The 9,742-nt window shown below is 33.3% G+C and overlaps 1 protein-coding gene across 1 annotated transcript in view; it reads left to right on the top strand.

Moving 5' to 3' along the window:
• The first annotated feature begins 256 nt into the window (after positions 1–256).
• Positions 257–9,742, top strand: part of LOC149485528 (uncharacterized) — a 55,585-nt gene continuing 46,099 nt past the window's right edge. The window contains exon 1 of the mRNA XM_089698780.1: positions 257–412. Within this exon, the coding sequence (XP_089554906.1) occupies positions 405–412 (8 nt within the window). The 5' untranslated portion in view covers positions 257–404. The remainder of the gene's footprint in view (positions 413–9,742) is intronic.

Raw genomic sequence — 9,742 nt, 5'->3', positions numbered from 1 at the left:
CGGTCTAAAAGTATTGAATAGAATCAATCAAACACATATTATATCTGCGAATTACGCATAACGTAGGTAGTTAACGCACATACCTTTAACAATAAAATATATTTGGAAATTTAGGTAAAGTCGATGACCTGCGGGGTATTCGCAAAATGCAGGTTGTAGATTCGGAAGGTCGCTTCCGCGCAGCGCATCGCCGCGGCCCTCGACCACCTCGGGGCTCGGGCCGCTGCCCGCTCGGCCTGCGCCCGCCGGCCGCCGGCCGCCTCCCGGCCCATTCGCGCTCGAGACTCCGCCGCGACCGCACGTCATGGCGACCTCGCCCTAAAACAAATAAATCATCCCGTTAACGCGTGTGCTGTGATAACCCAAACGTGGAATCAATTGTGATCATCACCGACGACAACGTTATGCATCGGTAAGTGATTGAACATAAAAGTTATGCGGCGCGCTTGTCAGCGCGATCAATTTCCTTCGCGCTATTATCTGGGTTTCGTAAACAATTAAGCGAATAATGAATTGTTTATAATATTATTTCGCTGTTCATAAGGATTACATGCCTACTACCTTTTTAATGAAATTACGAGAAATAGTTACAATATTGCGTTTGAAAATTGCGACGTGTTCTTCTAAGCTTTGAACTCTTGGTTAAGTTTAAAATAGGAACTAATAAACAAACAATAAAATATAAAACATGGGTTTATGTAGCTGCGACCTTACGAGCAGTATTTTCACTCATAATATTATTAGGTAAGTATTCAACTGAGATGTCTGTTTCTAATGAATCACTTGCTTGCCAACCATTTATTGTTTTGACATGTGCAAGCAGACGTTACACAATCAAATAAACCATAAAATTATACAATTATACAGCAAATTTACCTTTCACGACACAATAAATCACGACCATTTTGACTCATGTAACATTAATCAGAATTTAGATGAAATTTTGCAAATTAAGTACCTACCTACCTAAGCTACCGGGTAATTTAATTGTTCTGGACCCATCGAGAAAAAAATATTTTGAAGGTTCTATAGGCTCTAAGGCTCAGTACCTACGTAGGTATAAGGTTGTAGTAAGTTTAAGTACCTAATACAAAAAAGCTGAAGTTCCTACCTAGGTACCTAGGTACCTGAATATCGCCAGGATGCAAATATTCCAAAGAGAACACTATCGTGGTTATCTAATTCTAGATACCTACAAGTATCTTCTTGGTTCCGTACCCAAAGTATCCCTTTGGGTACAGGGTACGGAACCCTAAAAATATGCTACGCAATTTTAATGTATTGAGTTAGATTTTCTTCAGTATTTTATATTTTACTTGATTTTACTATTTTTAAAATGCACTAAGAACTAACTTGGTACCTCCAGGAAAACTGGTAACGTAAAAGGTAAGAATATTATATGTTTCCATAGAATTGATTACGTTTCAAGTGTGCATGCTTTTCTTTTCCTTGCTTTTAATACATATCATATCTATTTAATATCTATCTATCTTTAATATATCTATTTCGGAGTAAAATTTAATTTCAACAATTTTACATATTTTGGCAACGTTGCAGTCTAAGTTGTTAATTAATGAAAATAAACTCTTTTTCTCAAGTTATTTTTATTTGTATTAATATTTATTATTCTAGCCAATATCAATATCAAATTCTGCCAATATGTCAGACTTTGATGGCGCTTGCACCAGTTATCTGTATCAATGCAGCAATTACCATGTCCATTGTCCAGTCTCTGTCTACTGTTAATTTTCTAACCAACGAGGTATATTTATTTCTATCCGATAATTCTGAGACAGCCAAATTAGAGTGAGTTCCTTCCGAGAAATTTGTTTTCGTAGAGCTTATGACGAGACGTAGTAACCAATTCCCTCATAGTAAATGCCCGGAAAAATCTATCGCTTATTTTTAAAAACGTATAGGTACCTATATTTTACAAAAAAATCATATTATAAGTATATAAATTTATTCGAACTGTCTATCTGTAGGTTTTTGAGGGTCAGTAGTCCTGGGATTTCCATCTTCTTTAATTACTTTTTAGTATACATACATTAAAAGATTAGTTAACAAGATGGTATGATGATTCCTTTCATAGACGTTATAAAAGAAAATGATATAGGTACCTAAGGGATGAAATTTTTTGCGGTTAACTAAATGTACGGAAGCTATAACCTATGGGGAAAAATAGTACCTATGTCCCTATGTCAGTTTATCTTGTTTATTTTGTCTTTGCCAAATTGATAAATGATATTATTGTATGAAGAATAAAAGACAAACATAACTACACGTAATTACAATGTCATTTGCGACTTGAGGAAATCGTAATTGATACTTGTGATGTTACTGCTCTAAGTACACTTGGACTGTATCCAAACACATACTTATACGGATCTAAGCTTATACGTTATGTTATGGTCAATGGTGTAGGCCAGCGCGGCGGTTCTATAACTTTAGTTAAGGCACCAATTTGTTTCGACTACATTGTGGCATGTGTGTTTCAGCGAGATTATTATCATTATTTGCAACTAGATTTCCGCCCGCGGCTTCGCCCGCGTTTTCAAAGGGAAACCCGCATAGTTCCCGTTCCCGTGGGATTTTCGGGATAAAACCTATCCTATGTGTTAATCCAAGTTACCCTCTATATGTGTGCTAAATTTCATTGTAATCAGTTCAGTAGTACATGAAAGAGTAACAAACATCCATACATCCATACATCCATACTTACAAACTTTCGCCTTTATAATAGTATTAAGATAAGATTACGTGCAAAGCTCTTAAGAAACACAAAAAGGGCCTGAAAATCATGGGCTAAAAATGGAAATACATAGTAATACAGCGTTTAGGTCATCCTGATGGTTTTGGCTGCAATTAGTTATAGTTGTTTACAAAATCAATCCGATTACACTATAATATTATACACTATGTAAAGGTTTAATAGGCAATAAATTACAAAATTACTACAAATTCGGTTTAATGATTTTCAAAGTAAGTTTAACACAAAATATGTGTCATCGTTTAATAGATAAAACAATAAAACAACACAAGATGTAATAAATTCGCAAAACTAGTGCCACTTACTGAGCCCACTTTGGGAAGCGTTGGTAATGCTGGTATACGTAGAAATTATAATATTTTATAGACGTTTATAGCCTCACACAATAAAACAAAACTTTCCCTTGCTATTGAATGGTCTATTATCCATATTAATATTTGTATGTATAAATTTTCTCTCGTTACGTTTCTCCTAGAGTACCTATACATAATATAATTGTTTGCATATTTATAATAAAATAACTATAATATATTATGGTCATTGTTTATATAGTTTTCAGTGGATATTTTATTTTCAAACTGGATTTTTGAATTAAACTTTTTTTCGTGCCATATAGCTTATAATTGCATGCTTAAATTAATTATTTTTCTGAAATTTTTATGCATATAATTACAAACATTTCATCCAACAAAAAGGTACTTTATTATGACGTATTTATAATATGCTGTATACATTTTATAATCGTTATACAACAATTAAGTAAAGGTATTAAAACATTCGCATTCCTTACGCTAAGCGGCTTATGAGCTTCATCTTACATTGCTGGTTTTCAACCAACATACGTTCAAATACGCTTACCAAGCAGCAATGTACACACACAAGTCCAGGAGCAATCCAAGTACCGTTATGGATCCTCTGCTCGCATTCCGCACTAAAGAAGGCTTATTTATTGAAGATCTCGCGTCGATCTCCGAAGGCTGCGGCGCCAAGGAATTTTAATTGTTGACGCAATGACCTCGGGTTCGCGTATTTCCAAAATATTGCACCGTGACGTCACGTGGCGCGTGAGATGCCGCCGATTAGTATTTGACACAGAGTATTTGACGTGAATTCAATTAAGTAAGTTGCTGGAAATTTCGGAATACGTCATGCAGACCCGAATTAGGTGGGATTTGTTTGCTAATCCATTTGTTTTCGTATGTTTGTAATGATTTTTATGGGTTTTTAACTGTTCGAATATCGATTAAGCTGCTTGATAATAATAATACCTAGGAACGTAAAAAATCATGAATTTACGTTTCGTTAATTCAGCGACAGTCAATAGCCTCTATTTCCCAAAGTTTACAAATCTTGAACTTGAATAATATTCTGTGCTTTTAGCAACTGTGAGATTGATGGAACTGTAAAAGCTGCTTCGTCGTGAATTCAAAATTTGAAGTGTGAATTGTTAACTACACGAGTCTTCCTTTTCTATTATGTATTATGGATTCCGGCACTTCTATGTTGTTTACATTTTCCGTCACTTTGTGTGTAACATTACAATTTATGCTAACTAGTCTACATCATGCGTGTGCGATATAATTACGAGTTATTCTTTTAATTTATATTCAAGAATATAGCACGATTTGGATCAAGGATTTTAAATTTATCATAAATTATATTATTTTAATTTAATTAATGATTTTTTGCTCTTAATTCTGGGTCCGTGGTCACGGCTACACTTCGCGATTCATAAAAAATGTATGATGTGTAGTTTTTACAGCAAATGAGTAATATGTATTCAGGAATGTGTTTTTATTAAGTTTCGAGTCCTTTTGTGTTGTCGTCATCGCTTTGAATTTTGAGGACCTAGATTACTAGATCTATTTTGGTTAATTATTTGCATCTCAGTGATAGTTTAGCAGTCAATTATACATTTCAGTTCAGAGTATTTTTAAACAAATGGATAGAAATATATTTTTTAATAGAATAGAATCATAGTTGGTAGCTTTAGGTGGTTGCTCTAAATTCCTTGCCAATAGTCGAAAAGGTTACTTTCGCAACAGCGTACTTCAGTCCTGCGTGAGCTGACTGGAATATCCTTCAGCGCAGTCGGTTAAAGCCGATAAGTCACTTATATAATAGGCATGACGACAGTATCCATAAATGTTCGAATTAGTGTTTTTTAGGGAAAATGTATAATATATAAATTAAAAATAGTGACTTAGAAATATTAAAAACATTAAGATTAATGAGATTATCAATAAAATAAAACATTGAAATTCTGCAGTCGGCCATTTTGACTGAAACACGCGTGACGTCACGTCTACGTAAACAACTCACAACAACTTCGCGGCAGGTGTATTTTGTTGTTATGAATATGCTGAGAATACGCATTTTTATTTATTTTCTATTTTTTCACGTAGGCTTTATCGACTCAGAACAGAAATATAATTGCGAATTCACGAATATGTGGTTCGGGTTTCTCTGCGTCAAATTTATACAATCATTTCATATTATTTTCTCACTTTAAACAATTACTAACACTTTTTTTGGGTATTATTTTTATGTAGATTTACATTGCAATACTGCATACCACTTATAAACTTTGAAATTAGATTCTATAACACTTTATAATTAAATATTTGTTTAATTTTACTTCGCTATGCATATAGATAATTACGTATTTACGTAAGAGTGACGTCACGCCTACGCCATGACACCTGTGAGCTGTTTTAGCACAGTTAATAAATATTTTTTGAAAAATGGCTTTTATCTTCGTTAAATTTAAGTATATTAGCGAAATATAGGGTTTTTCTTGTTTATTAAACGTATACACACATTATGGAAGAGGTTTTGAAAATCTTTCGTCATGCCTATTATTAGGATCGTAATTGAGCGGCGGCGCGCGGCGAATACGAAGCGAAGTGTTGCGTAATGTTTTTGTTTGGCGCCAATCCTTCTAGTTCTGAAGCTATGGGTACTCTAACTGAATAGGAGTTAGGAATGTTGTGTAGTTATTGGTTATTCAGTGCCGACCTCTGTGCATTGGTTTTTCTCTGTGCACAAGGTTTATCTGAGAGCCAGAGTTAGTCAGAGTGATTTTACAAAGTAAGAACTTTTTTTAAAGAGTAAACTGCAATAAATGTGTTCATATATTTAAAACGTTGGTAATAAAACAAATTCTTTTGCAATAATTTCATCTAAAACTTTAATCAAATAAAAGAACAACGCATTTTTTTGTTATTTACATAAAATTGAGAGGATATTGTAACAACTAATTTATGTCTGTATGCAAATAGACAAAAATTCTTCAGTGACATAATATTTCACCTTCGACCTGACCCCTGGTTGTTGATAATATTACATTTGCACCTCAGTTTGTTTGTGTGAAGGAGACACGTAACAATTAAGTAATATATGCAAAGATGGTCAGCCAACTGCACAATTAGCACTATTCAGTCTAGATTCTGTTGTAGTGATTACGTTTATAACCTGAATCCAAATTATGTTATTCAATCACGCAAAATATTCTAATGTTCAAAGGAAATATACATCGTAGAATATTGATATCTAATATTTATGAGGTTTAATTTATCTGCGGATTTCTTTTAGGAAGTTATAAATGTGATAATTTGGGATGCCTTGAACTAATTTATTTTATAGTCAAATCTGAAGATAAAACTAAACTAATTTTGTTTGTTTTTCGCATAAGAGTCTTCGTTTTGTATATGATGTATAATTATAATGAACAGTCTCCATTAGTTTAACTTTGTCAGAATGTTAATGATGTTTTAGGGCCGATTTTTCAATGCTTGGTTAAAACTTATCCGTCCAATAAAGTATTACACAGTAATATTAAAATGTCACGTAAACTGTCAAATATGGGCAATTAGAATACGTTTTTAAAATGGTAGTTTTATACATTATTCGACGAATAAGTATTGAAAAATCAGCCCTTATTGGAATAGGTATTTACTATACAAAATCTTAGAGATTTATTCAAAAGATATCGCATAAATATACCTAAAGAATAGATTAGATTATCTTCAAATATAGAGATCTTAATTGATTGAAAGTCCATAAGCTCATAAGGTTGTTTAAACAGGTCGCAGGTTCTAGTACAATATTTTAATGTTAAAAATAAATTTGTTATGCAATTTGCAAATAGTTGCAGGCAAGTTTATTGCCATATTATTTAACACTACCTATATGTTCCGATCAATGTCTTGATATCGTAAACCTTGTGGTTTTTGATATAACACTGTTGACAATATTTGCCAATTCTATTATTAGAAGTGCTATGTTTATCTGATTATTACCGATTCTGTTGATTTTTAACTTGTATTTATTAGTTTTCTTTCTATTTGGAGTTAATTTTTCACACATTCAGAGAAATGATACCTACTTAAAAATTCCAATCATTCTCAAGAAAATAATTATCCCTTTTTCCTTCTGAATTGTACCTATATCTACTTAATAGCTTTTTAATTTTCTTTGCATATACTGCATTAATTTTCTGCTCCTATATATGTTCTTCAGAAATATGTCATTTTTCGAACGGCTCCAAAGCTTAATGTTAAACAAAAGAAAATAATATTATCAGATGGAAGAACACTTCCATCAGTAATCCGTCGAACGCTTGCAGTAGGCTATCATTTCCGTAGGTCCGTAGGTAACGTCTAGACGTAAAATTTAAGCCCTCTCTTGTCCCCAACCCCTTGTCCTTGTGTTCATCAGAGAGCATTAATTTTAATTATGATTGAATGCACGATGATTGCTGCTTGGCATTTGGTTTTACTCTATCTTTACAATGTCGACAAAATATAGTAATTTTTACTTGTTGTTGATGAATCAATCGCATCTTCCATTGCTAGCTTCATTCCTGTATATTTTCAACACTGGATATGTCTGCTACTTTTAAGCTTTATAAAAAGTGATAGAGATCCACAGCGTGTCGTAAAATTGTCTCCACTTTCCTTCCCTGCATGGTCTGCATACAGAAACTCGGTTGGTATGCGCGACGATCGCCATGCGCGCGAGTGTCAATCGTACATATATAATTTGACAATAGTAAAAGTTGAGAAACCTGATGGATTACATTGTATAACACTGTCCATGCTAATAATTGATGCGGTGAGTAACTCTTTCTATGGGTGTTCAAGGTCGATTAGGATTGTAGTAAGGGAAATCTTGACGCATTTTGCAAGTAAGACCTATCGAGCCGCGTTCAACTTTGGCGTTGACCATTGTTTAAATTCCATAATTTCATATGTTAATGGTTATATTCTGGTTCAGATAAGAACTCATGTGCAGATTCTAGAATTGCGATAAAAGAATACGAAAAAAATTGCGTAAGATACAGCATGTTTTAAAATCAATAAGTTCGCAAACATTCTTTATCTTAAACATTTAAATCTTATTATAATATGTATGTATGTATATCGCACTAGATATTATGGAGGGAGGATGATATTTTTAGAATTAGCATAATGAATCCGGTAGCTTCTTGAATAGATTAAACAAAGACGATGTTAACAGCTTCCTATTACGATGTCAAGATTGTATCTCACTAATTAGATCAGTATGAGGTTCAGAGTTAAATGGAGTTGTGCAAAGAATACTAACGTGGGTAATAATTGTGAGAATATTTGTGAAATGCTCATTTACGTTGAATTGCTTTGGCCTCCTTTTGGATATGGGATTTTTATTGATATGTATTAACAAGTGCATGTGCATGTGATGCCAATATTATATTATAAATACTATAATATTAGCGACTGCATTCTACAACTGCTTTGTTGGGTTCATTGTCACGTGCAAATATGCCATAAATGTGTTATATGGGCCAGATGTGGAAATGAGGATCAAATGACTATTGTTGTAATGATTTGAATTACCTGTCTATTATTATGAGCATTGTGCACTAAATTGGCGCAGTTCTTGAAGATTACTGAGATTTTATAGTTCATTTGAATAAGTTTATACATTGTTATAAGATTAATTCACAAAATTATATTTATTATGACTTTTTTAAAATTATTTTTATTATTACTTTTTTTTATAGACAAATACTTTGTAATCAATCAATAAACTTTAATGAACCGGTTGGGATCACGTCTTTCTAAATTTGCATTTTAAAATATTAAACAAAATAAAGATTTGTCTAATAATTAATAATTCTAAATAGAGCCATCGTTTAAAAGCAAATCTAGACTTGAGAGTAAATCTAGACGGGTCTGTGTTGCGAAGTACAGTTGTGTCCGTTAGTCAGGCTGATTCATGCTGACACACATAACTCGCTTGGGTTTCCCGAAACGACTTGGGAGTTAATCCATCAAATATTTTAAATTTTGAATTTATTTCTTATCTTCATGGACGTCTATCTTTAGGAATATTTGAAAGAGGAATATTTGTACTTTTAATGTTTGTAAAGAATGAACTCAAAAACTATCATTCTATTCGAAAAATCCTTCACAAGTAGAAAAAACATTATTTCTATACGTAACATGGGTTATAGGTATATATGGGTTATTATACTTTTGTTTCCATCCTGGTTCAACTCGAAGGGGATACGAGCTACGACTGGCTAATAAAATAAAGTAAACCAAAAACTAAATTTCTTTTGACGCAAGGAGGTGTAATCTAAAAACTAATAAACCTAGTGCTTATTTCGTGTCCATTTTGCAAGGCCCAGCTGAGGCGTGCTGCGTGGCGAATCGATCATTGCAGTGTGATGCAAATAATTGCTTTGTGCTTCTCATTATATGCTAATTTGAGTTACGGTTGCTGGGCGACGCTGCTTTATTAATTTCTGGTTATCGATCAAATTTGCGTCTGGTGATTTGTTGCTTGGGTTAGTAAATGTGACATTGTCTTGATGTCAAGGAAGGAGAGGTAGGCAGTACTGACACAGTCGTTGATCACAGTACTATAGTGTAGTAGTGGGATAATATAGTCTTATTTTCATGCAGTCAGCATTATTTGGATGCA

This window comes from Colias philodice, chromosome 9, assembly GCF_061535455.1.
Source record: "Colias philodice isolate Cphi_HAF_F1 chromosome 9, ilColPhil1 Martin Lab GWU primary, whole genome shotgun sequence".
In the NCBI taxonomy this organism is placed as follows: Eukaryota; Metazoa; Arthropoda; class Insecta; order Lepidoptera; family Pieridae; genus Colias; species Colias philodice.
The sequence above is the reverse complement of the archived record's forward strand: the minus strand, read 5'-3'. Positions and strand labels throughout refer to the sequence as shown.